The sequence below is a fragment of the Anas platyrhynchos genome, chromosome 10, assembly GCF_047663525.1.
Source record: "Anas platyrhynchos isolate ZD024472 breed Pekin duck chromosome 10, IASCAAS_PekinDuck_T2T, whole genome shotgun sequence".
NCBI lineage: Eukaryota > Metazoa > Chordata > Aves > Anseriformes > Anatidae > Anas > Anas platyrhynchos.
Window position 1 is genome coordinate 8,237,623 of NC_092596.1, and position 27,656 is coordinate 8,265,278.

The window sequence follows — 27,656 nt, forward strand, 5'->3', positions numbered from 1 at the left end:
CGAGGGAGGGGGGCGTGGCCGCGGGGCGAATGCGCGCGCGTGGCCCCCTCCCCTCTCGGCCCCGCGGGTCCCCGACCAACGGTCGGCGCGGGCGGGCGGGCGGCGGGACCGGACTGGATCGAACCGGAGCGGAACGGAGCGGCTCGGGGCGGACCGGACCGAACCGGACTGGATCGCAGCGGAACGGAGCCTCCCCCGCGGGCACCGCCTGAGGTAAAAGGGCGGGAAAATGGGGAGGGGGGGGGGGTCGGGGCTGAGGGCCCGGCATGGCCGCGCCCCGTCGCCCTCACGGAGCCGGGCTCCCCCTGCCCGGGTGCCGCACCTCAGCCTCCGGGGGACCCCCGGGGAGTGATCCTAGGGCTGGGGGGGTTCGTCCGGGGATGGGTGAGGGAGCGCGGGGTGCCCGCTGTGCGCTCTGTGCCGGTCACGCCGCCGCCCTGCACCTTCAGGCGGCGCGTGGGAGATAAAGGACTGACAGGATTTCTGTCAGAAACGGGGAGAAAAAGGCCAACGGGAAAGGGGGAAGGGGGGCAGGGAGCCCAGGCAGGCTCCAGCCGCACAGACCCCGAGCTAAACGCAGCTGCGGCACCTGCAGCCGAGCCCTCGAGCCGTGCCCCTCCTCTGCGTGCCATCCTCCTGCCACACGGGGTTTAATTTTTATTATTATTATTTTATTTGTTTTTTAGGGGTGCCTGGTTTACTCGCTCCGCGTAGCGTTGATCTGCTCCTTTTCAATGAAGACGCGATTGGGAGCTGAGCACGTCGCAGCTGAGCGCTGAGGTAAATCGCTAGCGCAGGGGAGGACCGGCGTTGGCGTGTGCTGTGAGCCTGCACCCCAAGCAGCCCCTCACTGCTAAATGCAGCACCTTGAAGCAGCCCTGTACCGTTAAACGGGTCTCTTTATGGCTTCCCGGAGGCTGGGACACAGTTTTAGGGTGAAGCTGCCTGAGCTATGGGTCCCTAAACGGCCCCCGCAGCCACCCGATGAATTGTAGCGCTTCGGCTGAGGATGGCAAAGAGATGGCTTCCTTCTGTAACGCTTATGCAGATATGTCATCTGCAGGGGGATTTGTTTCTTTCTATTTCCTTTGCCTTGTTTGTTTTTTATTTTTTTTTTCTGTGTTCACATCTTGCTTCTGTGTCTTCAATGACAACAGGAAGATACACTAATAAAGACACCAGCTATGCCTATTTTCACCTACCCCAGTAACTGAAGTTCCTGTCTGTAGTCATTGATACATAGTCAGGCCTTGATACAAGTTGATACAGAAACGTCTTCAAGTGTTTTTGTGCCTGTGTGTTTTGCAGGATAAACCTGGCAGCAAACAAAGGATGTTTTTACCATTTTCTTAATGCTGTCATTGTCTGACGTCAGTACCTTGTTAATTATGTTTCCTGACTTTGCTCAATCAGTGTTTTTTTTCTCATGTGTTTTGGTTGTTACCAGATGGGAACTCAACTGTTGTGCATGTTTAAATTAGGCTCCTTTTATATGGCCTGATTTGTAGTATAAACGTTGCAGACCCAGGTGTTTAAAAGAGTAGTTTATGCTTGTGTTGGAAGTCTTCATAGTGATGCACTTGTTCTTTTTCACTAGATTTTGATTGAATTCAGTCACCTCATACCCCAGTACCATTAGTTTATGTTTATAGAAGTCAGTGTTTTTGGTGTTTAGGTCCAATTTGTTTAGAATATCGTGCATCTTTATGGAGCTTCTGTACGTTTGTCGTGTCTTGCAGTGAAGCCACGCGTTTTGGATGATGGTAGTTCCTGGGAGCGCCCCGCTCATACAGCAGGACCATGCTCTGGAGCCTGGCTTAGGGCGAGACTCGACGGAGAATTCTGCCATGGGCCCCGACACGGAGCCGGAGTCCGAGGAGGTCGGCCCGAAGCTGGATGAGGTGCGGAAGCTGCAGGAGCTGGTGCGGAGGCTGGAGATCCAGAATCAGCACCTAAGAACGAGGAGCCGCAGGAGTCTGCTCGGGACCACGCCAAGCGAGATCCACGCCAGCGTGGATAACCACGACTCTGGTCTCAATGGGATGGAAATAAATAATAGCATCAATGCTATAACCGAGAAGCAGGAGTTGCAAATAATGGCAGATCTGCACAACAAGCTAAGCAAAATCAGGAAAGAGGAGGGAGAGAACAATTGCTTAAGAAAAGACAAAGATGCCCAAATGCAATATAGTTGTAACAGTGCCACTGAGGGATTGTCTTCCAACACGTACAAAGCGGAAATGAAGACTGATGATAACGTTAGGCGTTCTTCACGTGTGGATGGGAGTAATGGCACAGAGCTTATGGGAAACTTGGTCGTTGCAGGTATTGATGCCTCGGTTAAAATACATGAACAAAATCCAAACGAAAACTGCGGAGATGTAGAAAGTCTTTTGAATAACACAGCTCTGGATGAAGTGAAAGTGTTAGAACTCGAGAACTGCAATGAAGAGGAAGATAGCTGGTATGTATTTTGAAACTTTGCTCATACGTGGAACTCGTGCTGCTGCAATTCCAAGTGTCTGTGTTTAAACATGCAATATGTTTTTAAAGATATCAAATGCTTTGATTTTTAGCAGCAAGAAAGTGCCTGACGTTATTGATTGTTGTTATTTTTAAGAACACTGTGCCAGAACTTTTTTTTTTGTTCCTGAAGCAGTTTAACTGTAGAGCTTGTCTGTCCCCGTACTTGCTGAAGCTGCTGCAGCACGTGTAGAAATCCTCCTTTCCTTGTTATTTCATTAACACGTGCAGAAGTGTGGATTTTTAATCTTTGTACATAAGCATCAAATGTTGTATTTAGCAAAATGCAGACTGAGATCCTAGAGCATCTGGAATTTGTGGCTTTCACTAACATCTCTAAAGAATCCGTTTCCATTTCCTGAGTATGGTTTCTTTGCAGTTAACCGTTTTCTTTTGTTTAGTGACATGATCTGAAACAGATCAATGATGTCATCCTTAACTGACCTTACTTTGTAGGACTGCACCAGCAGCCTCATTTACAGCTGGCTGTATAAATCAGCAGATTAATTTCCCTTGCCCTTCCAAAACTAGTTAAAGTTTGAGGCTAATTCCAGCTCGTGCAATAACTGGGACTGGAGATTTTATCCAGAGTTCTTAAAATTAAGACTTTGTAGGATAGCCTCAGGGATCTACAAATTGTGTTCCAAACTTATTTAGCTGGAGATTAATCTGGCAGTGAAGATAGCATTCCAGAATGGCTACTAAATACAAAACAAGCCATAAAATCTAAAAATTCATTAGCTATTGCAAGTGAGGGTAAACTTCTGTTTGTAAATGGCATGGAGCTCAGTAACTTAATGATGTCAGCTCAAATCTATTGTTATTATTTAAGAAACAGGGAAAGCACTTTTCTGATGGCAAAATGAGGTAAGACTGCTTTTCAGCATTAGTTTTGGAAAAGAATTCAGAAAGTTAGAAGTGCTCTTCAAAACTGATTTATCATGTGCTGTTTTTTTTTTTAAATTTTTTTTATTTTCCCTTGGCAGTCAGAAAGTTCTGCACACCTTTCCTGGCTGCAGCTGGTACATGTGACTCCTCATTTGTTTGTAACTGCTACTGACAGTCACGATGCAAGCCTCATTTGGACACCCAAATACTGGTTCTAACTTGATCACTGAAAATCCAGCATACCTACAAAGCATTTTGATCAGATTTTTTTTAAAAAAGGGGGGAAGGGGAGGGGATGTATTTGACAAGCTGGTATATTTAACAAGCTGGTAATTTTCCTTATTTCCAGTCTTTCATACATGCTTATAGCCTACAACATGAGATGTTCTTCAAACTAGGTTGCCTTGATAAAGAAACCAGACACAGCTGGAGATTTATATGGGCAATGAATACTGTGAAATGAAGCCAGGAGAGATTCTGCACTCAGAGGCTTGAGTTTATTAATCTCCCCTTGAGTTGGTGGCTAATAACCTCGTTCTTCTTTACCAAGTACTGAAAGTGAGGAACTAATAATGGATGTAGAATTAATAGCGCATGCCTCTGCTTATTGCCAAGTACTTGAAATTCACTTTGCAAGAACATCTCATATGCTGTCTGTGCTGATATTCTTGGGTTCCTATCAGCAATAGCCAGATAACAGTGGTTATGTGGGTGTTTTCTTCTCTTTTTTTTTTTTTTTTTAATGCTATACGGATTTAGGAACAACTTTAATAAGGTGGCTTTGCTGACTGGGGGGATTTTGTACTGCCTGGACAGAAGTAATAACTAAATATGTCAAGCAGCGCATTAGTCAAAGCGAATAGCTTACTATATTGTCATAGCTGCAGTCTTTTTTAATACCATATGTATGGGAAAAAAGCAGTAGCTAATATTGAAGATAATCTTGTAAGCAGATCTTTGACATTTATGATTTTTGGTGTCTGAGAAGCGCCCTGCGGCTTGTGTTCCCTTCTCGGTGCTGAGTTGACAGGCTGGTACTGGCCCTGACCTCTTCCTTAATGTCTTCTGGTAGGTGGGATGATGCTCCATACCATAAAGAATACTGAGAGCTTATGTTGTAGTTTTCTAAAATATGAACCAGTTTCAAATATGGAATGGGGAAAAAATAGCATTTAAAGTGAGAGGCTGTAGTTCCTACATCCTCGTGTCACTTCTTCAGTTTTAAGAATACTCCCAAACCAGAGGGTGGCCTTGTTCTGGTGCCCTCGTGATTGACAGGGTTTGAAACCTCCAGCAAAAATCTCCCGTGTGGATTTTTGCCACCTGAGCTAACAGCAAAGCCTGTTGCACTTGGAGTGCCAAGGGGGAAGCACGGTGGAGCGGGTCTGAGGAATTGCCCCAGGTCTCTGCACGCACAAGTAGAGTCTGGGTTCCTGCACCCCTGAAAATACCGTTCCTTGGTCCAGACTGCAGGCGTTTCTGGGCTAGCAGTGCAGCTTCCCTGGGTGTCAGCAAGACCTGGTGTCTCGTGTGCTGTTTTTAAAAACAAGGGTGTGATGAATGAGCTCCTGTGAAACATGAGGTAGGGCATCCCAGGCGGTAACGGTACTCTGCGCTTCTTTGGTGTCTGTCCCTTGACTTGCTTCCTTAGGTCGCTTTCTCAAGTAGCTGTTCAACATTGTAAATATCCTCGAGGCCCAACTGAGGGCAAGTCAGCTTTCCGTGCTGTCCAGCTCAGCACGATGCTTGGTGTAGGCTTCAGTGGTCTCTGCCCCGTGTTAGATAACAGCCCAGTCCTTCGTGGCACGTTTCTGTGCACGTCAGCTCCTGAGCTGGTTGTGGAAAGGCAGAAGGGAGCCGATGGGATACGTGTGCAGTCGTCCTGCCTCGTTTGCCATTCCTGTGAACTCCCTGCATGGAAGAATTAAGTTACAGTTTTCTGTGAGCTTAGTTTGATGTTCTTCATGCGGTGATTTGTATTCAGCATTTCGTTATGCAGACCGCTGCTGCTGTTTTGGTGTTTTGCAAATTGTCAGTTATCCTTCCTGGTAAGACTTGGGTGAGAGGATTTGGATTTGGAATTACGATGAGGTGATTCACATTCCACCCACCTCTGAAACACAAAGCGTTCCTGTTGGTGTGGCATTGCATGAAAGAGGGAGAGAAAAATGGTCAAGTACTGAAGAAGCTGGGCTTTGCACTCGTTCTTATTACCAGATCAGATGATTTTTATCTCCGTCCCCCCTAACGCCTGTTTTTCTGTTATTGGGATGAGTACCAACTCCTCCATCCACGCATTGCATTGAGCAGCTTCCCTTTTCCCCTTGGTGGAAGGAAAAAAGAGGCCCTTGGACACATCTCCCCAGTGGTGCTATTGCTGTTGTTTGAAATGATCTTTAAGCCCAAAGTTCTGCATCCCCGGGGCTAAAGCTAAACTGCCAGCAGGTTAACACGGGGCTTCAGGTAGAGTTTTAGGTGTGTTTTTCTGCCTTTTTTTTTTTTTTTTTTTTTTTTAACTCAAACCTACCAATCGTGCAAATTCAACAAAATCTTTGTAAGTTTCTTTAAAATTGTTGAGGTCCTTTTTGAAAAAGCTGTAAAATGGGTGTCTACATGAATGTGAAAATCTACTCGGCCTTATATCCTGTTATTTTTTATTTTGTGGGGTGAAGAGGTGAATGAATCCCTGTGCCACTCAGGTGAATCCCTTTGTGGCTGTTTCATCTGTGTCTTGCAGGGCTTCCATCCCCCAAATCACGTCTTCCCACTGCAAGCAGGCTGTGCCACCATCCCCTTTGTGCTGTGCTGTCTCCTGTTTGAACCCAGGATCCTCACACAGCAAGGAGGGACTCCTTGAAATAATTTTTGAGCCAGCCGTGTGCCCAGTCCCTACAAATAAATTGCTACTTAGGAGCTTCCTTGGAGTGTATGTTTTCAGCATTAGCTCTGGCTCAATTTTGCAGCATTTAATTCAATACACTGCAGGGTGACAACAGCATCCTGGAAACGTGACATCTTGCCCCTCTAAGCTGGGGAGAGCTCTAACTGCCTTCCATCTCTGGACTCCCTTTGTACCTTTCAGAGGCCATGCAGTAGCTTTCCAGGGATCTCCCCTTGCCAACAACTGCATGATTAGCGACAGTAACGTGCACAGTGTTAGTTTTTCAGACAAGGTTAGCTTATGAAAAGCTGCTGGAGGTATTTTTAATACTGTTTCAGCTCGCTCTGTGGCATTAATGTATTGATGACTTACCAAAACCATTTCCTGATGTTCCAGCTTGTTTTAGCAGCCCTTTGTGTTAGCTGCAGGAAGCCGTTCTGATGTTTGGGGCAACGTCTGACCCACTGTGCGCAATGCTTGGGCAGAGGAGCTCCTTCAAAACCTTTCTGTGCAGCTCTAAGGTTTTGCTGCCATCAGCAGCCTTCAGCGCTGGTAACTGCCAGTGCCCGAGTGGAGTTAGTTGGAAGGAAAACCTACCAGCTTGTCTGATGCCTGCCTGCAAAATGCAGCCTTTTGGCTTCGCTTGCTTGTGATGGGGGAAGCCTGAAATGCCAGACTTTGTCCTGAAGTGCTGGAGGTGCTGAGGGTTCCCTCTGAAATGAGGTGGGCAGGGGGCCGGCTGTGGGGCCTTGGGGGGCTGCAGCAGGAGCGGTGCTGCCCCGCTCCTTGATGGGACCTGTGGGTGCCCCTCGCTCTTGCAGGCGGGTGGCTGTGTCAGGAGATCAGGCTAATGTCTTGTTGGAAGCTCTTCTGACTTAGTGCTGCGCTTCTTGGTGGTTTGTTCAGCAGGATTAGTCGCTAGAGAGACATAAAAAAGTGGTGCTGCTTCTGGGATCTGCTGTGTGCTGGTTTTTTGCATTCTCCAGTTATGTTTCTTGGGAATGAAAGCTCAGACTGCTCTTTCAGCTAATGCTCTGCTGCTGGTGTTTGGGCAGTGTTTTCCACAGGGATTTTCTCCTTGTTTCTTTTTTTGTCTGTCATTTCATGGACTGTGTGTGTGTATATATATATATATATATATATTTTTTTTTTTTTTTCCCCACTGTTGCTTTCCTCAGCACTCCATCACTGATATTTCTGTTCAACAGCGGCATCAGATTGGAGACTGGGAACTGCAGCAGCGCAGTAATAAATCTGAAAATCCACCTCTCTGAAGGCTGATACATAAAGGAAAGGCAAATGAGTGCATTGTGTTTGAAATGCTTGCTTTATAGAAGAATTTAGCTGCCTTCTTAGCACTTTGGAGGTGTACCTTATAAATCTAAAATGTTCTAAACACGTTTAGCTACCTCAGGGTTCTGTCTCCATGTGTTGATGCCTGTGTACTGGTGCTGAGTGCCTGTAGGTGACGTGTAATAAACCAGGCTTGTGTCATAACAACCGGGGTTCATTTTATTTTCAATTTAGCTCACAAGTGTATTAATTATAGAACTTTCTCCAGCCCCATTTCTCATTTTATGATCTACAGGTTGACTTGTGTAAATATTCTGCACGATGAGGACCTTAAATTTTCAGTCACTGCTGGCTTTTGCTCTTACAATCAATCTGATGCGTTACTAAATTGTAAAGAAGCTTTTTTTAGTGAAGAGAGCGATTTAAGAAAGTTGTCACCGTATCGTCTAGGTCCTTGTTGTTTGTTTTCTCTAAGGAGGTATTTTCTAAAACAAACAATAGTGGCTACTGGCTCCCATGTATCCTGTAACACTTGAAAATCGCTAGCGGGTGTTTTGCTGTTAGTACATTGGAATAAACTGCAAGGAATGCCACAGATTTATTTTTTGAAATACTTTTTCTTCCATTTTTTGTAAGGGAAGAAAAACCTCCTGTGGTGCTTACTGCCCAACCAAACCCACTTGCCTCTTAGCAGAGGTGCAGTTCACAAAATACTTGATAGGGAAAGGAAAACGCGTGCAGAGTAAGGAGAAACTAAGGATGCCTTGGGTAAGGTTTTCCCCACAGAAGCTCTAGAAAATCTCATTCATATTTAATGAATGACACAGCAAATCTCCAATATATCAAACTGGGAATAGATATCTGCCCAGCGTCTGCTTCCTGATCTCTGTGTTAGGCCTCAGCACTATTTAAACAATTGGTTAGTTTTCATTTGTGATTTGACAAAAGAAAATATTCAAAGCATAACTTTTTGCTGTTTTAAATAGAACATGCTCGCCACCAAAAACTGCTGAGTTGTAGGAACAGTGCAAGGTAAAGCTTATTCACTAAGCAGGTATTTGCTAAACCCCAAACACTTTGGCTGACCTATAAACTGGCAGCCTTGTGCACACTTAATGGCATGCCTGAGTACATTTTTTCCAATGATTACTGGATTAAGTTATCCTGACGAATCAAACATGCTCACGGGGTGAAACTACCAGAAACAAAACCCTGTGTATTTGGAAACAGAGCAGAGTGAGCTAGCTTTGTCACAAAAACCTCTTTCAGACAAAAACTTGTTCGAGTTGGGCTACAAATGTGGTGCTGTCTGAACTTCCCTCGCTTGCTGTGGCCGTTGTGCCACCAGGGCGATGGAGGACAGCACTCCGTGGAGGCAGTGATAAGGACAGGCTTTCAGGTCTGAATATTGTCCAGAAAAATCCTTGTTTCTGGTTATGGTGCAGGTGGGTTTAGTTTGTTAGGCTGGTGGTGTGCAGAGCTGTGGGAGAATAAGCCGTGAGAGCATGTTGTGACGAGTTAGCTTGGGGAACGTTGAACCCAAAGCTGCGCAGCACGGACTTTGTGAAATCAAGGCGGAATTCCTCCGAAGGCGTTATCTTTCTATAGATTGCCTGGCAGTGCTCTGAAAAATTGAGTTGTCCTTACTTAATTGAGTTTAGTTAAATGGTAAGTGAGGCCGTCTCTTGCCGATGGACTTGTCAGCTGAAAAAATGAGCCCTCTGGCAGACCGCAGAGCAGGTTGCTCTGCCTCGCAGGGAAGTGGCTCCAGCAATCAAACAAGCATCATAATTCGGTGCTGGTGCGGTCCTGGGTAGAAACGTGATTAGAAGGAGCTGAGTAGAACAAGGACTTCCCGAAGTAGAGCAAGATTTTCTCCCTAAACCTAAAATAAGCAAAGAACAGCGTGACCTGCCCTAAGGAGGCTGTTGGCCTCTTTTTTTTTTATGGTTTTATTGCTGCTTTTTTGGTCTGAACTGTAAAACAAACCCAGGCAGAGCGAGCGCTTTGCTTTCTCCGTTTTATTCAGGCTGAGTGGCTGTAATGCTCGTTTGCCCATGCAGAAACAGCAAGGCTTGCTTGTGGAGTCTTTTATAAGAGATAATACTGTGTGTTCAGGAATATTGCCTTCCCTTTGCTCAGCACTTATTTTTCCCATAGCAAACTGGCTTCTGGAATTTTTTTATTTGTGTGTGGTTTTATGTAAAGCTTGCTATGAAAAAGCCTCTGCATGAGACATGGCAATGTAGACTGACCCTTTGCTCCCCAAAAAGAAGGCCTGGCCAGGGGCAAGAATATAATTAAGATCAGTAAAGTTGTGAGTGGCATGTCAGGAGACAATGGAGAATAGTTGCTCTCCACTGGCATCCCCTTCCCCAAAAACTGGGCAGTACTGGGAGTAAATAGGAGGTGACAGCTTCACAGCAAGCAAACAGAGGTGTCCCAGCACGTCAGTTGGCTGCCAGGGGTGCTAAAAGAAGAGAGAGAGGGATCCAAAAGGAGATAAGAAAAAAAATAATCTGTAGGGAGCAGTTGTTTGTGGAGATGCTCACTCGGGTAGCCCCAAATAGCAAAGGTGTGGGAGTCCTGGAGAGCTTTCTGTGCAAGGACAGCTTCTGGGTCGATCTGCTGTTCTGTTGTCCGAACATGGGGGCAGGATAGGGGACAGGGCCATAGCTTAGATGGATGTTTGGATGTTGGTGTGGTATTTTAAACATCACAGCTCTTTGTTTTCTTTAGGCCAGTCCTCGCTTTCATGGGTAGGACACCTGAAAACTGAGAGTTCACTAGAATATTTATGTAGCTCAAACATGAGAGGTTTTTTTTAGAAATTAGTGGGATAATTACTAAAATATCAGATGATTTATGTTAGTTTTGTTGGGGGAAGGAGGATTTTTTGAATTAAGTATGAGATATCAGTGTGAGGTGTACCCAGAGCAGGAGGACCTGATGTGTCTTGCTGCCGCAGCACATGATGTTCCTGCTAGGAGAGGGGCGCTGAGCAGGCCCTGCTGAGACAGATGGACTTGGGAGCCGCAGACGTTGTGTCTGCAAAGAACGGCTAACCTTCTCCAACAGCTTCTTGTTCAACCCCCAAAATTTAGTCTCAAACCATCTCTCTTCCTGAAAGGTATTCAGTACCTCAAAGATTTCAAAGAGTTGGGAGATCTTTACATCTTTTGGTATGCTCCAATCCAAATTCAGCAGTTTGAGCCTTTGGTTGAGAATCTTACGGCCTTGTTAACAAGATCCGAAAAGTTTTTGCTTTCAGCAGTCTGCTCTCTGCTTCTTCCTGAGCTCAGAGGTGTCACCTCTCAGACCCTTCCATCAATTGCCCAGGTGGGGGTCCTAAAGTTTGTCATCTCAGAACATGCTTCCCTACCTGTGAATCCTTTTTGTATGGTGCTTTGGATGACTCCAGGAGAACGCTCTATTAAATCCCTTTTTGTGCAATGCATTCATAGTACAATAAATATTTTAGCATGTGCAGATTAAGGCAATTTAGGTGGAACTCTGATATTGAAACAAGGCATGTATTACTATATGCAGAAACTATACCCTTTGACCTTTCTTGAGAGAAATTGTCTACTTATGGAATAGTTAAGATGCTGCTTTACACATCATCAGTTGTAAATAATCCAAGGCTCTAAGCTAATTAAACTGTTTATACATAAGTCTAGACCTGCAAAATGATGCTAAGAGAGTTAAAACTGTCAAAAACTTGGGTGTTGTTAGAACTTAGTTAACACAACAATTGAAAAAAGGAAAGGTAATGTGCAGTTAATACTCCCTAATTGTTTGAAGATTTCTAAAGTGTTTAATTAAATTGCTTATCCTGTCAGTCTGTGGCTAGTCTCTATACAATTGCTGCAGGGGCTGAGAAATGTTAGACATTTGTGTAATAAAGCTTTAACACCCTGACCTGTAGGGTTTTTTAACAGACCAAAAACCAACCAAACATTTAAAGACTTCTAAAAGAAGATGAAGATCAAATTAGAATCTCCTTGTAATCTTTGTCATGGGATGTTTTTTGGAGGGGAGGGATGGAGGGAGAGGAAGGGGCGATAGGTGATGGCGAGTGTGCCAAATGGAAGTTGGTGCTCAACAGCTTAAAAGTTCCAGTAGTACCGCAGCATGTCAGGCCTGAAGCTTGCTCTGCAGAGGCTGTGTATTTCTCTGTGAAGCTGTCTTTCAAGTGAATTTAACTATCATGGTAGTGCATTTGGTGTCTGAGTCACAGTTTGCATTTTTTTCCCCTGTTTTTAAGTTGGGTAACATTTCTGTTGCTTACTGCTAGCTATACTTCAGTAAATGCTACTTCTGTGCTCGCATGCATGTGTTAATGGGCGTTTCTGCTGTCCCTTTTCAATCCTTACAAAGGCTGTATGTGTCCCCAAGAAAATCTGCTGCGGACCAGAAAACGGGCTCACCTTTAAAATGGTGCCGCCAGGTGTTGGACAACCCCAGCCCCGAGACAGAAGCAGCCTGCCGAACTCTGATCAACAGACTGGATCAAGGTATGTCAACTACAGGCTCTGCTTCTTCGAGTATCTTTTTATTTCCCCTTGCATGCTTTATGTTATTGAGGAGTAATAAAGAGACATGAAGTTTGCAGTTACTGTCCTGGAGAGTATCTGCAGAGACAGCACTTTCAGATGTTGTGTTCTTACTGCGTATTTGTGCAGCAGTGTTTGTCACTGTATGAAAACCTCCCTGCTTTTGGTTTACCACAGTAGTGCCATCAGCTGACCAAGGTAAGAGATTGTTCTGTAAACGTTAAGAAAACTGCACTGATTGCAAGTAAGAGACTGACCGAGGAACCCTGCTGTTTTGCCTTCATGTATCTTTTTAAGATGCAAATACAGACACTACAAATTTAATGCCAAATTGACCACCTTGTTTTCTGTTCTTTTAATGTGTGCAGAGCCTAAAAACACTACAATTCATATCAGTGTTTTCAGACTCTTTATTTATTTATTTTTAATACTTAAAAATCTTTAATGTTAAAAATATACATTAAAAAAGGGTATTTTTTTGGGGGGGGAGTGTTGGTTATATAAATTCATTGCTACATCTTTTTTCAAGTAAAAAGTTCTACTGATGTTGACTCTTTCTAATGATGATTATTTTTACTGTATCTTACTCTTACTGGTATTACCTGAGTAAAGTAATTGTCTGACACTAAGAGCTTCTAATAATTAAATGTTAAAACCTGGAACTTGCAGAAATGGTGTGAGTTGGAAAACTAGTTTTGCTTCCAGTTTTATTATTCTCTAAAACAGGGCAGGGAGATGTTTTTATTTTCCTTTTTCAAAGCACATAAGGATCAATCCCATATTAATCATTCACTGATACAGAAGCTCGGAGAATGGATGCATAGTTTATTCATTACAGAACCAAGGTTGTTATTTTATTTCTACATATCCATAGCCCATCACCTGGAAACCATCTGGTGGATAATCCTACCTTTTGTCTTTTAAAATGTGCTCCTGGTTTGTATTTAAAATGGGCAAGTCCTGAGCTGAATTGCTCTTAGCCAAGACGCTGAGGGATTTGAAGTGAATAAATAATCTGTTTCTATGTTGTGCAGCTTTCTATATCATACAGCTTTCTTTACAGGCAGCTGTGATTTTCCCCACAGCTGGAGGGATATCTAGTTTTATTATTTCCTTCTAACAACTCTTCACTGAAAAGCATTGCAAAGTGGGACGTGCTGCAGCCCCATCTGTCTGGTTCGACTCAGGAGCACCTAAACACAAAGCAGGGTTAGCTGTGTGCTTCAATAAGTGAAGTTTTTGCAAGAATTAACACTTTGGAGTCCATTAACATTTTACTAATTATCATTTTAACATTTTGATGTTAACTGCTGAAAATACAACCAATTTGGTACAGAAATAGTTGTCTGCGTGGGTCTCAGCTTTGTCTTCTATATGAATGCAATCATTTTGATTTCAGGTTGAGCAGCAGTTCTAACTCAGTGATAGGAAGTCGGAGGCTGCTGACTTCTCAAGATTACATCCCAGCAGTGTTTTGGCGCAGCTCGCAACCAGGCTCACTTTGAGTTTAGCCTTGAAATTCCTGACTTAAGATAACTGAATGTAGTTTGAGAACAAGAAGATTGATTTGATTAACTCTTTGCTTTCTAACTGAAATGTATCAAGCTTTATTTGTAGTCTTTTTAAGTACAATACTTAATATTTGCGTGCACTGGGGGGGAGGTGGGCGACCAACAATTGTATTTATATGGTGAATTCTCACTCACTTCCTCAGCTACTGTTCTCTGGATTTCAGGGGTGGGTAATTCAGCAGCCCCTTGAATATACGCAGATCACGGAGTGAGTCATTTTGTTGATGTTGTAGCTGCTTATTTCCAAATTCAGTAAGCATGGATGCACTGAGTTTTGCCACCTGGCTTCTTTTTGATTGTTCCACTAACTTGCATGCAAGTCTGTTTTGAATAAATATTTCAGAATAGCTGTTTTTCATAGTCATTTGCTCTCCTTTTAATTTAAAGTCATAGCTTTTATAGTTTTGATGCTGGTTTGATTCTGTCATTAAGAATTCAAAATGATACACGTTTAAACATAAAGTTCAATGGAGCTCTTTAAAATGAAGACAGAGTATAAAAGTGACAGATATTTATGGAAACAGTCATCTTTGAAGACCAGCATTGAAACTTTCAGGAACATACAACTTCTTCAAAGTGGTTTTCAGAAGTTATTCTTGGAATTCTTTAGAAGTGACAAAAACAAGTTAAAGTGGAGAGTGAGCCAAGGGAACAGGCACTGTTTTGCCTCCTGTATCTTGTAACTGACGCCATCAGGATGTCTCATTCGAAGTTCATCCTTCACAACATTTAATTTTGTTTGTCCTAATGCCTTTCTTTAACTTATGCTCTTTTTTTTTTTTTTTTTATAATAATTTGATAACCTTTGTGGCTTTTCTGTATTTTTCCTTCTAGCCAGTAGATGGAAAAACCTGTATTGCAGTCCACTGGCATCACCAACCGCACATAATTTGAATACAGAGACATGCTCCTCTAGCAATGCACTAAACTCTCCCGGGCATCTCAAATCGACTAACAAAGCACTACTAACCTGTGGCAGCTCAGGTATGGCATGTCAGTAGAGCAGTGCAACCCTGTGGTGTTTAAAATGCAAGGAGTATTACTAAAGGACACAGGGAAAAGCTGTCAAGAGCTGTAAGTTCACCTATGGGGTTTTCTCCTTTTAGTTTGCTCTCTTACCCAGGTTTCATCTGTTGTGGGGAGAAAACCTCCTTGCATTCTAAATGTCTTATAGTTTTTGTGTTTTTTTTTTTTTTGTTTTTATAACTTTTAATATCCTTTAAACTGTACTAATTATAATAGATTTAAAATAGAAAACAGATGTTGGGGGGGGAAACACCTTTGTCTCGAATAACATTGTTATATGTAGGTATTAACTATATAAAGTTACTTGGTTTCTGTTTTTTTGGCTTGAGCATGTGAAGTTTCTTTTGAAAATATTGATTAATATAGTCAAAAAGAAGTCTTGTGCTTGTCTGTGAACTGTCTGAATGAAAAACTAAACACAAATAGCAGAAGCTTTCCATCAGACTTCATTGTGTTTGGAGTAAGATTTCATAATTTAGGGCAACTTGTACAAAATTCCTGTCAGAAGGCTATATTAATGAATTATAATAATGAAGCTTCTTCTAAATGCCTTGGCCTTAAGTCTGTGTCTGCTTTTAAGCTGCAGCCTTAAGAGTCCACGCAGGCTCTTTCAGTAGCATTGTTGATCCCTGATGCACTTTATGCTCAGTTTCCAAGTAGAAATGCTTTGCCTCCTCGCTTATTATCAAGAGTCTTCCTTGGTTGTTTTATTTATTTATTTACTTGTGGAGAATGCTGTATCCTAAATTGCATGTTTAGAAACATAAAGCATATTTAACAGTTTCTGGCTTGAAAGTTGATGTTAAAAGAACCTGTTTAAAAAAAAAAAAACACCACCACCTTGCATATGGATGTTTTCACAGCTGCAGGAGATCTGCTGGTTTTCTGCTGTAAATAGAAATGAACACTTGGCTCGGTTTTGTAAACAAAAGGATGCATGTACACCTGATTATTTTTGATAGTTGAATTCTTCAGGGAAAATGCTCTAAATAAACTTTTTTTTTTTTTTTAATATATCCGTAATAGGTTTTCTTGGTTTTTAATATGAAGATGGTTAGCAGCAGGGTTTAAATCTAGATTTATGATCTCATCACTTTCATACGGAAACAGTTACTGTTTAAAGCTGAAGTGTCTGTGCAATTTCTAAAATTCATCATCCACTTTGCAAATCTGAAGTTGTCAAGAGTACCACATAAAGAGAGAGCATAGCACAGGCCATTTCCCCGTAGGGTTATTATGCACCTGTTCTGTGGCTCTTTCCTTTCCCACTCCTTTAATTTCAGTTGTTGAAAACACACCTTATGTAAGTGCTGACAGAGTTCAAAGTTCATTTTCAACTTGATTGATCTGGATCTATTTTTATTTCTCAGAAAAACAGAGCTTTCCTGACAGTTCAAGTGAAAAATGTTCAACAGCAACTTAAAGCTCTTCCAAAATCCATAGTGCTAAGCTTCTGAAATGAAAACCATAATCAGTTCATCTTGCAATGTTGAGCCACTACAGATTTTACTGATGATAGAATGTAAATGTTTTTTGGCTTTTTTCCTTCCTTCTTGACTCTTTCTAAATAGACCTGTAATTTGAAATACAAGGAGATACACGCAACTAAAGCAGGAAATTTGCTTTTAAAAAAAGCTGTATTAAACTGGGAGGTGATAGTCACAACAGGAAAGAAGAAACAAATTATATAATCCTGATGTATATTTTCTTCAATAACTTCTTTTTCCCTGTCCACAAATAACAACCAAGTATCAACATCTGAATATACTTACAGAAGGCCAGCAAATTCAGGCCATTACAAAGATACAGAAACTCATCTGAGTTTCTTCTGAGCAATTTGACTGCATGCAGAGTGTGTACTGCATTTTAAAATGATTCAGTATTTGTGTATTTCTCCTCCTTTACCTCTGAAGCTGTTCTGGTGGACTATGAGAGCGTGACAGGAGGAACTTTTTCATAACCTTCTGTAGTTTCTCTCTCATTTTATTGCTAATGTAGTTTTGTCAACTAATGAATAACTTGAAAAAGGCAATTGATGGACATTTCTTACAGTCAAAAATTGTTCCTGATTTCTTCTTTCCCATCCAGTCTCATCTTCTCTTTTATGGAGACATTTTTTTCTGTGCTTTTATTGCTGCAAAGAGTTTCAAAATAATATCAAGGTCTAAATTTCAACTACTTCTGCATACTTAGAACAGCTGATATAGTGAGTCAAGCAGACCGCATGTCTGTAGGGTAAGGCTTACATTATTATATCCTTGCCATTTCCTTTGAGACACTGAATCCCAGGTGTCACAGGAGAACTAGACTGACATGCATTCAGTCAGTGAGAAGTCTCTGTTATTCTTGGCCTCAGAATGTCTTTAAACCTTTTCTGGAGAGCCAGAAAGGGAAGTATGTTGATTTTTGGAAGATCATTGTGTCCGTCAACTAAGACAAGTCAGTTGTCCTTTTCCTGGGTTTGAAGTGTCAGGTAGTACTTTGTGTTCTGTCATTTGCTGCTGATTGCATCAGAGCATTTCAGCCTTCCTCTTTTAATCAGTGAAATGTTTCTAGAGCACCTGTAGTTTATTCATTATACTGCATCCTGGAGGTGCAATCCCTGGAATTAAGTTCAGTCTTAATACTGGAGTGTCTTGGTTTGGAGGGTGAGTGTGGATGTATAATGCACGCGTGTGTCCCTTACACCACAGTCACGCTACTATGCAATATGTAAGCATCTTAAAACTGGAAAAACGTTACACCTTTTCAGATGAGGAGTTTGAAGTTCATTGGTAGAAGGCATTTTGCTCAATACCCATTTAGGGAACTTGTTTTACACCTGGACTTGAAACGTGTGTTTTCAGTGTTGTCCGTTACCACCCTTAACAACTGGTGCAAAAGAAAACCTTGAAGAGATTACATTGGGAATCTGCTGCTTTCTCTTGCACAAGAGGGAATTAACTGTTGTTTGAAAGGGTTGTTCAGGAATGATTTGTAGATGTTTTGCTGAGAACAGACAAAATGTTTTATTTCAAGTGTCACTTGTAGTATTGTTGAGAATTAGTCAATTAGCTACATTGCTTTCAATACTTCTTTTTTTTTTCCTAGAAAACAGATAGCAAAACTGAGCTAAAGTGAAGGTGGTGAATGATATCATATCCATGCAATGGGAGGCTGACGTTTTGTTCTTGATTTATCTGCTGATGCTATAACAGCCTACTTGTTGCTTCTTGTGTCAGTGATGAGCTTGAATCTCTGTCTGAGCAGGATTTGTATTCCTTAATCTTACTCTAGCTTTAAGAGATGGCAAGCGTTCGTAGGCTCTTGCATATCTACAGCTTTATCTTCTATCAGATTGGTTGTATTTCTGTGTTTTGTTGTTGTTTTTTTTCTTCGCATTTAGTACTATATATATTTAGACAACCTTGTAATTTCTTCAAAGGTAATGGGGTTCTGTCTTCTAAAATAGCTTTTCTAAAAATAGTTTTTCTAGTAATGCTTTTTTATATATACAAAGCAGTATGGATGTTCTAAAATGGGAGAAGATGGAGGTAGGCTAGTGTAATAACCATTCACCAGCTCTCCTGCTGTCTTTCAAAGATACTACCCCGAGCTGAAATTAATGTTGATGGAATGGCAGCAAGGCTCTTGTAACATTGCCTGCATCTGCCTGCCATCTACAGATGGGGACGGGCTAACTGCTGGTGATGTTTACCCTTGCTGCAGTTACAGCAAGTTGCCAGGAAGAAAAGTATTGGAGGAAACCCAAAAGCTGTTGTGATACCTGATTTCAGTGTATGGGGTTATTTGCAAGCTGCCTACATCTGGAGAACAAGTACCAGCATAACCCAAGAGTTACACAACTTGTTCTTGTCTTCCTATATCTGTGGCAAGTAGTAGTGCTTGTACACCATGGAAAACACTGCCTTGCTTGACCTCAGAAAAAGTACTAGCAGGTGAAGGTCTGCACATGCCAATTGTGATTATTTTTGTTATTATTTATTATTCTAAAGGCAAATTGGTTGTTCTTCTTTCTAATGCCTGGTTTTTGAAAGGCTTCCCTTTGCAGAAAGATCCTTCCAGTTTGGTTTTTATTAGCTATAGTAAAGGTTCCATGACCTGCTCTAGGTATAAGCTGTATCCTTTCCTGTAAGAAAGAGAATTTGTTTTTTGATGGGAGGAAAGAAGAATATAAACCTCTAAAACGAGGAGGTAATCCTGTATAAACTGTACTTTACATAATCAAATTTTGTGAATGATTTTTGAGGTATTGTAGTGTGAAAGCCATTTGGATCCTTTTACTTCTATTCCTCCTACTCATCAACACCTTAGCAGATGCTTCATGTAGCTCTGCTGCTTAATATCTAAATCAATAGCTGCCCCTTCCTCAAAATCGGCAGCAATAATAAATACTGATCTTATTGGCAGGTTTGAACTTAGAAATATATATATATCTTTGTTACCTTCTGTCCAGAAGGTGGCAATTTTATCCCCATGCAGACTCTCTGCCTCCTTAAAACTGCAAGTTAAAGCCCCGAGCACTGTGTTCTCAAGTCACTGCTAACTTCTTAATTATTTCTAGCAATCATACCTTAACTTCATAACTGTACTGATTTTTTATTACTGGAATAAATATTCTTCTGCTTGTTCTTGCTTTGTATACGGATGTTGAATGTTTTTTCTATTTCTCTTCTAAAGGTTACTTGAGCATGCATTCTGCACTGAGCTCTCAGTCATCTGTGGACAGTGAGCTGAGCACATCTGATGATTCCATCTCTATGGGATACAAACTGCAGGACTTGACTGATGTCCAGGTTATGGCACGCCTTCAGGAAGAAAGTATGTGGCAGGGATTTTCTGTGTGATACGGTTTTAGAATCGTAGATAAATGTAGATGGATTTCAACTGTTCTGTTCCCCAAACAACAAAAGGATTTGATAGATCATTTGTAACCTTTGTGTTTTGTAAGGGCTTCCTTTAAAAGTCTACAGACCCAAACTGCCACTTAAACTTAGCAGTTGTGTAACACTGTCAAGATTATACCTTGTAAAGCAGAGAATGGTCTTGAAAGTATTATCCCAAACCCTAGCCTTGTTAAACGTGCAAGCACCCTTTAGTCTTCAAAGCATTCTAACCCAGACCGTCTCTCATATACAGGTGAGGTTTCATGAATAGCCATTCCGTAGCAGTGGCAGTTCAGACAGCAGCTGCTCATTGAGTTGTTTGACTGCTGTTGCCTTGCTTCAGCCAACGCGAGCAGCTGTGGAGCTGCAGTGTGTGTCAGTTTGGGGAACTGATCCAGCTGAGAAAATAACCCAGCAAAAAGTTTTGCTTGTAAATTTTTGTTTTTCTGAGCAAGGTTGCCTAACTGCAGCATGAAATCATATTAGAAGCTGTCTAGAGAACCAAATTTTACAAGCTGTGTTTTTCACAGAAGACGCAGGTTGTATTCTATGGCTGTGTTGAGTAAACCAAAAGTTCAAGAGCATTAACACTGAAAGAGCTGAAATTACAACTTAAGCTTTTCTCTGGTAAAGTGCTTAGAGACAGCTCTGCAAATTTAACCAAGCGCAAAGCATGTCTGTGTCACGGCATGGGGATTTCAGGGCCATGAGCCAGTTCCCATTAAGTTCCTGGTAAAAACTCACTGCTGACTTCAGTGCAATTTGTAGAAGTCCTAACAGAAAATCAAGGTGGAACAAAGTTGTAGGATTTGTTGGTCTGTGCAAATTAATCATTGATTTTGATTTACTGGAAACAGAAAATGAAAGTCTCTGTTTTTCTTTTGATGAGCACCTCCTTTTAGTACTGTACCTTTATAAATATAAAAGATGTTATGAAACAGTAATTTGGATATGAGACCAAAAAGAGCAAAAGATCGTGTTATTGCTTCATTATGCTTGAGTGCAGCAAGTTCTGTTAAAGGGAATAAAGCAAGTAATGGCCCTTCTCTTTTTAAACTTGAGTATTTTCTTATGCTTTGTGATCACTTCAAAAAAAAAACAACGAGTATAGCAGAGAAATCCTGTCACATCACAAAGTTTCTAGCGAGGTATGAAAAGATTGCTTCATCCTCAGAATTATGTACCCTTTTCATATTTGTATTGTGAAGGGAGGTAAGTAGAGAATTACAATTTTTTTTTTTTTATTATTCCCTGCGACGGAGGGAATGCAGTGAGAAGAGAGTTTTTAAGAATGTTGACTAACACGTTTTTCAAAAGCCCAATCAACGAGTTCGCTAAATTAGTTATTGGTAAGAAGTTGCTTGCATTTTATTAGGCAAGAAATCTTAAATAAAGGCACAAGTTGGGTGAGGACATATAAGTAACCTAGGCAGATGCACCATGGATATCAGTAAATGCAGGCCTTTTATCACTTGGAGGCATAAGTTCAAATCTTTGTTTCACATTGAAATGCTGGTGGGTGCATAATTAACTGCACTGAAAAATTCATAGTGTAATTTAGACTCATTTACAGAGCTCACTTAACAGAGCTTGCATGGCAGTACATAGTCCACAAGCACAGCTGCTCATGTGTGTGATATAAGGAGTAATTTAGGTCATTTTGAATATTAATTATTTGCTCTAATTAAACAATGCTGATCCAGGTGACTCCTGTTCCAGCTTAGGGATTCAGTGTGCTGAGAGAGCCTTCAGTAAAGACAGTTGTATCAGCTTGAGTCTCCTTCAAGGGTGAAAAAAATTGCTGATGGAAGTATTGCTTCTGAGTTTGTGTTGCTTATGGGTAAGGAATTGTTATTTTAACATGTGGTGACCTTGAGCTGTGTTGCCCTCTGCCTCCAGGTCTCCGTCAGGATTGTGCCTCTAGCTCTGCTTCCGTATCACGTCGCAGTTCCAGCGCCTCCCTTCACTCCCTGCGAAGAGGAACCTACAGTGACCAGGAGTTCGATACGTACAGCCTTGAGGATGAGGATGATTATGACTGTTCCCTGTCATACCGTAGTGCTCACAGATACTCGCCATCTCCGCTCAGTTCACCCAGATGCCAGTCCCCTTCTTCCAGTACAGATTATAGTAGGGCATCTACTTCCCGTATCCGTCCCCCAAGGAGATCCGTGCAAAGCCCGATGCAAGACCGGCTGAAGTACGCGAACAGCGAAGGTAAGCTACTCATGAGCTCTTGGTACAATTTAAAAAAAAAAGTATATATTTTGAAGCATTCATTTCGAAAGTGTTATTATTTACTGGAAATAGTTTATTCAGGAATTAGTTCTATACCTGTCTACTTTTTAGATTTTTTAATAATCTGAACAGTTTTACCTCGTGGTTGCTACCAGAAGCAGCAAACAGTGGATTTGCTTTTGATTTCAGAGGAGATGCGCCACAGCATGCCCAACCTAGCCAGGACGAGTCTTCGAGCTCTAGAGTCTGTCAGGAGCAGCCGGAGCTTGGAGTCGGACCTGCAGGTGCCAAGCAGTCGACTTTCAAGAATTCAGCAACCATCAGCAAGTCAGTGCAATGCCTTCTACACATTGCTGTAGTGCATTTTTCTTTTTTTTTGTTTAAACCTCCCTGACTAAAACCAAGGCCCTTGAGACGCATTGTGTCCTGATGAGTTCTTATAATACTGTTGCCAACTAGGTTATTCTTTCTTTGTCGTTCCATTTCTAGGTCTGGCTCCCAGTAAGCTCAGGTATTCCTCCAGTGCTGGGCAGTCTCCCTTAACAGTGCGACAACCAATGAAAGCCGGGTCGTGCACAAACTCTCTGTTAACACCCAGGCAGCCGGTAAAAGCCTGCAGTTACACAAATCCTGTCAGTGGAGTTCGAAAGCCGCAGGGTTCTTCGCTTAGCACAGGCTCTTCCAGTAGCAGTTCCGCTACTAGAAGCAGCAACATGGTCACTGTGGCCAAAAATTCACCCATTAAAGCACGCACGTCTGTTGGAGGATCTTCAGTGCCCAAGAGCAAGCTGACGCCGCCGTCCAAGAGGTAAGATGTTAAGCTTCACAGACCTGAATGTCTATCTTCATTTTACAAATTAGAAACTTTTTTAATAGAGTGATGTTAGTCTTGGAATTCTTCTAAAGTGTGCCATGGATATAAGCTTGGGTCAGACCTACTGATGACCTACTGATGGTGTCTACTATTGAAAACAGCTTAAGGCTCGGATCTCACAGTCTCAGCAGGTGAAGCTGTAGGAGATGATAGCTCAGCACGTCTGTCCTGGTATTTTCAGGAAATCATAGCTGAAACAGGAAAATTGTTTTTGGAATTCTCAAACTGGTTATTATCTCTCTCATGAGAGGCAGCTGGATGGATTTTGTTTAATACGGTGTCTGCCTACGGATCTCCATGAGTATGAAAATTAAACTCTGCTCTAATGCAGATGTTTAGATGTAGGGCTGGGAAGCCATTAAAGAAAGGGTAGCACAAAGCTGTTACATTCATGGAGGTTAAGTACTTTGCTGCCAGTCAGGAAATAAAGAGTTGCAGTTCCTTTATATACAACTAAAATTAAGTTCAGTGAATGCATGTGTGAAGTGATAGGCTAGAACTCATCAGCTTCTTGCTTAAATGCCCTGTGACCAAGTCATACAATATTCTGTGCCTCAGTATTCCATCAGTTAAAAAAAAATAATCTATTTCTTCATCTATTTTTTAAACAAAGCTAGTTGTCCAGGAAAACGTGGAGCCATAGGCTCAAATATATTTGTATAAGAAATGAACATTATGAAACTTTTTTATTTGGTGCATACACCTAGTTTGGGGAAGGAAAAAAAATCTTTCAAAAGACAAATAAACTCTATTTTCTGTTAATATAATAATCTTCCCAGGTGACTGACTGTGGTACTCTAATTTTGCTTCTCATAAAATATTTCATTTTTTTTAGTGTTTAGCTAGGAGTCTAGGTGGCCATTGTCCAAAACCTAATGAGTTTTTAGAAGGGTTTGGAAAATAGGAATATGTTTAAGACAAACCTTGACTATTTATCCTATGTCATTAAAGTAACTCAATAAAAAAAAGCAAACATAATGGCATCCAAAAAATGTAATTTTTGTTCTTGTTGCATAAGTGAACTGATTTTGAGGTTGTATTTTAACCCAGTATGATGCAATTGAATTTGTTTTACAATTACTTCTAGCTCTTTAGCTTTTGTGATTGGATACTTAAATATTTAGACAGTAGATGTCTGAAGTTTGCAGATAGTCTAAAGCAACAGCTGTTTAGTTAGAACATATCCAATCTCCTTAAAACCTCTAAAATGGCTTTAACAACTACATGCATGGACTGCTTTATGCCATTTGAGCAATGTTTTCTTATCCCATTGTCCCCAGCCATCTGCTGTATTCTTGTGCATGGCAAGCCCCCTACCAAATTGCCCAAAGCTATTTTTTTTTATAGCTGTTTGCAGCACAATTTTAATGTAAACTTTTAATGGGAAATTAACTTGATTGAATATCAGCCTGCTAAGGAATATTGTACTCTGATTTTTAAACATCTGCTTACAGCCTTAAACTGACATGTGTCTACTACTTAAAAATTCCCTTTAGTGTGCTTTTGTTGTTGTTTTTTTAGGTGCTTGACTTGTAGCAGTACTCTACATACAACTTGAATGTAGTTCATGTATTCAGTCATACTCGCAAGAAAAAAATTGTTCTAGACTCAGGTGTGGGAAAACCCACAGTAGTGCTCATAAGGTAGCACAGCAGGTTAAATAGGTCTCTGCTGAAGTATTTATTCATACTCAATTGCTTTAAGCTGCCTGAAATAGCTGCTGCTGTACCTGTTGCGTGGGCCTCGTGGTGCAGGGGCTGGGCAGGCTGGGTACCTGTGTGACTGCAGCAGTTTACCTAAAACAGGCTGCTGCTGACACTGTCATGTGACAGATGCTGCAAAAGCCCAGTGTAAACTGAAGCTTCACACATGCATTCGTTCCTGTGTGCACCAACAGATTACCTGGAACTTTGCTTCTTGTAGCTGGTAGTGACTTCTTTGTCTCTCAAACCAGATTTCTTCAATCAGCAAAGACAACTCAGAACACTGTGGACGACTCCTGGAAGGATGGGTGTTACTGACACAACCAAAATGCCGATGCACTGCCAAACACCTCTGTGAAGCAGAACCCCAGCTGGCTGGGCTTTGAGAACATTATTTTAAAACAATCCTCTACGTGAGAGACCCATCTCTTTGGGACTGATGTGTATAGTTCCTCTCCTCTTGAATGCAAACAATCCTCGCCTTCCAAAACTCTGTCAAGAGCCTGTCCTGAGCGGTGGAACACACAACTGCTTTACCATGTTCCCACCGTTCAAAACGTTACTGAAATACAAGTCTTCACACGAAGACTGAAAAGAGCCTTATTTCATACTAACCTCTATTTGCAGCCCTTTGGAAGGCCTGTTGCAAGAAAAAAAAAAAAAAAGCTTCTTACGAACTGCTCCTGAGGATGCTTGCTTAAAAAGGCTGCTGGTTGCCCTGCTTGTGCCAGAAAGCAGCTCTGAGCCACTGCTGTGGCGTGTGACATAGCAGTGGCCTGGGGAGACTAGAAATAGCTGTATAGGTGTTAGAAGTAAGACTTTTTAACTTCAACCTGGTGTATTCTAATATTGGTCTGAAACAACTTTTTTTTTTTTTTACTTCTGTATAGAATGTATTTCTGCTAATTTTTATTGTTTGTTCTAGGAAATGAAGCAGGTTTTTATAACTGTAGCATACTTCAAGCTGTTGTATTCAAGTGTGTGCATCACAGTTCACAAGTGAAGGAGCAGTACACAATATTTGTGTGGGTTTGTGACCAGGCAGTTGCAGGGACGGGGGATGCTATTTGAAAACTGCTGTTTATCAGCATCTTCATATCTCATATGAGGAAGTTGACAAACACCAGTTACAAGCAAACTTTTTAAAAAAAATAGCTCCCACTGACTGATTTGACTTGAAGTGGTTCCCTTTGATCTTTCAACTAGCCCCTAACTGCCCTCATTTTTGTAGAAGTTTTCTACTGTCTCTTTGGCTATGAAGGATTCTGTTTCAATGTCCTTTTCCTCAGCAAGTGCTGGAGGCTACAGTCTTAGTACACAAAATATGCACTGATAGCAATGTTCTCCCTGCCATCAATGTGATTTTGATAGTGTAGTTTAATAAAATGTTATGGTGCTGAAATAGATCTGCCTTACTCCAACAGTGAGCCTGACTGCGTGTTTTTTGTGCTAGGAGTGAGGCTGCTTTTCATGACAGCCCCAGCGCTACAGAAGTCTGCTTCAGCTCTTTTGAGAGACTCCCTTTGGAGACCTGTTTACCTAGACAAAGCTTTGGTATTTACCTTTCAGCTCTTTGGATTTCAGAAGAATGAGGTAGGTGTCAGCAACAGAAAACAATTCATAGCACTCAGTTCATGTCTTAAAGGAGAACATCCACAAAGGGCTTAAGCAAAATAAAATATGGGAAACTGCTTGCAACTAGGAAGCCATTCAGGGCACTTTACAGCAGAGATCACGCTTTGCATCAGGTTTGTTCTAGAAAGGTAAAAAGAGGAAGAGAGTTATATAAAGTTGAGTTTCAGACTAGTTCTCATGAATATGTTCCTGTGTCACCTACTGACTGCTCCTAGAAAGGTAATGCTGGTGCAGGACTGGCGTTAGCTGACCTTTTTGCACAAGGGGCAGAGAGAACAGTTACACAATAGCAGCTTTTTGCAGTGGGTGCGTAAGCTTTGAGACTAAGGTTGTTGCCTGTTGAAAGAGATAAACATGTAAGCTAGTGAGAACTGCAAGGGCTTCTTTCTCCCATTCCACATGCTCCTTGTAATGAATATCAGTGTTTTCCTATTAGAAGATAACTGTATACAACTGTTTCTTGACACTTCTTCCACTTTAGAGCAGCCTCTAGCTGGAAAAGTGTGGATAGGAGTGGATGGAAAGAAATCCCCTGGTAAATCTCAAAGCCAGTTCCGCTTAGTGGAAGGGCAAAAAGGAAGGCTTTTGTTACGAGCACAGCTGCATTTCAGAAGAGAGCCCAATAAGAATGAATTAAGGCGACTCCTCATTCTCTGAATCTAAGCACTTCCCCTCCACATGCCAGAAGGCCAGAGATGACTGCTGTTAGACAGACAGGCTTCTTGCTACCGCTGATAAAGCCTTGAAGGTTTACAGGATGGTCTTGTAAAAGCTTCTCCATTGTGGAGAAGATTCTTTTTTAACACCTGTCAGGTGGAAAAAATGGAAACCTCATTACATTGGACTTATGTCTCTGTGCACTGGGAAAGTAAATAAGAGACTAGCAACACTTTAGCTAGATTCCTCTATTGTTTTTACGTAGAATTTTTCTTTTGTCTTTATTGGGGTTTATATTCCAAAGTTAAGAGCATGCCAGCATTTTACATGCACTACATTTCTCTGTAGCCTCTTAAGTTGAGACAGCTGCTACTTATTTAATCAGGTACTTAATAGAAAATAAAGAACAAAAGCTTCCTAGAGAAAGTAAAAGTGTTTAAATACTTTATATTGTAGATAAAGTTTAACAGCTTTTGGAAACTGTTTCTGTGAACAGCAAGGCAGCTGTCTACAGAGTCAGTTTTAGATACATGTTTCTAGGCAGAGCTGAGGCTAATTTAGAAGAAGCAAGCCAAAAGATTAATCAGGCCCATATTCTGAGGTTAGCTTCTGCTTGAATTCATGGGCATTTTCAATATACACCTGATACCAACAAGCACTTGAAGATGATTATCCCTCCTCAGAGGAGGGCTATATGGTCCAGATCAAGAGCATGAAGCACAGAACCCAGCTCTAAGAACTACCAGACTAAAGAGATGTTAATTCAAGATAAATCCTTTCATTTTCCCAGCCAGGCTTAGAGCAGGTGATCTTCATTCAGAGTCTGATATTCTGTATCATCTCTAAGCCCTAGCAGCCATGGTTAGGATACAAGTTTTCTTTACCTCACACCAAGATAACGATCAACTGAACTTCAACAGTTTCT

General features: G+C 41.6%; 1 protein-coding gene across 2 annotated transcripts; it reads left to right on the forward strand.

Annotated features, from left to right (window-relative positions):
- Positions 1 to 25,862, forward strand: LOC101789516 (SLAIN motif-containing protein-like). 2 transcript variants are annotated; one of them, XM_072043084.1, is made up of 10 exons: positions 1 to 213; positions 687 to 780; positions 1,740 to 2,464; positions 11,966 to 12,102; positions 14,547 to 14,696; positions 19,419 to 19,559; positions 21,524 to 21,841; positions 22,052 to 22,189; positions 22,352 to 22,670; positions 24,691 to 25,862. In XM_072043084.1, the coding sequence occupies exons 3-10, from the start codon at positions 1,758 to 1,760 to the stop codon at positions 24,755 to 24,757; spliced, it is 1,977 nt and encodes a 658-aa protein (XP_071899185.1). In that variant the 5' UTR covers positions 1 to 213; positions 687 to 780; positions 1,740 to 1,757; the 3' UTR covers positions 24,758 to 25,862. The 2 variants fall into 2 exon arrangements, with proteins under 2 accessions (XP_071899185.1, XP_071899186.1); XM_072043085.1 differs by lacking the exon at positions 14,547 to 14,696 and having other exon boundaries at positions 2 to 213.
- The last annotated feature ends 1,794 nt before the right edge of the window (positions 25,863 to 27,656 follow it).

Excerpts from the sequence above, each read along its gene's own strand:
- LOC101789516 (XM_072043084.1), top strand. The coding sequence starts at position 1,758 with ATGATGGTAGTTCCTGGGAGCGCCCCGCTCATACAGCAGGACCATGCT. Across the intron at positions 14,697-19,418 it reads ACTAACCTGTGGCAGCTCAG|GTTACTTGAGCATGCATTCT; the intron begins GTATGGCATGTC and ends TCTCTTCTAAAG. Across the intron at positions 21,842-22,051 it reads GAAGTACGCGAACAGCGAAG|AGGAGATGCGCCACAGCATG; the intron begins GTAAGCTACTCA and ends TTTTGATTTCAG.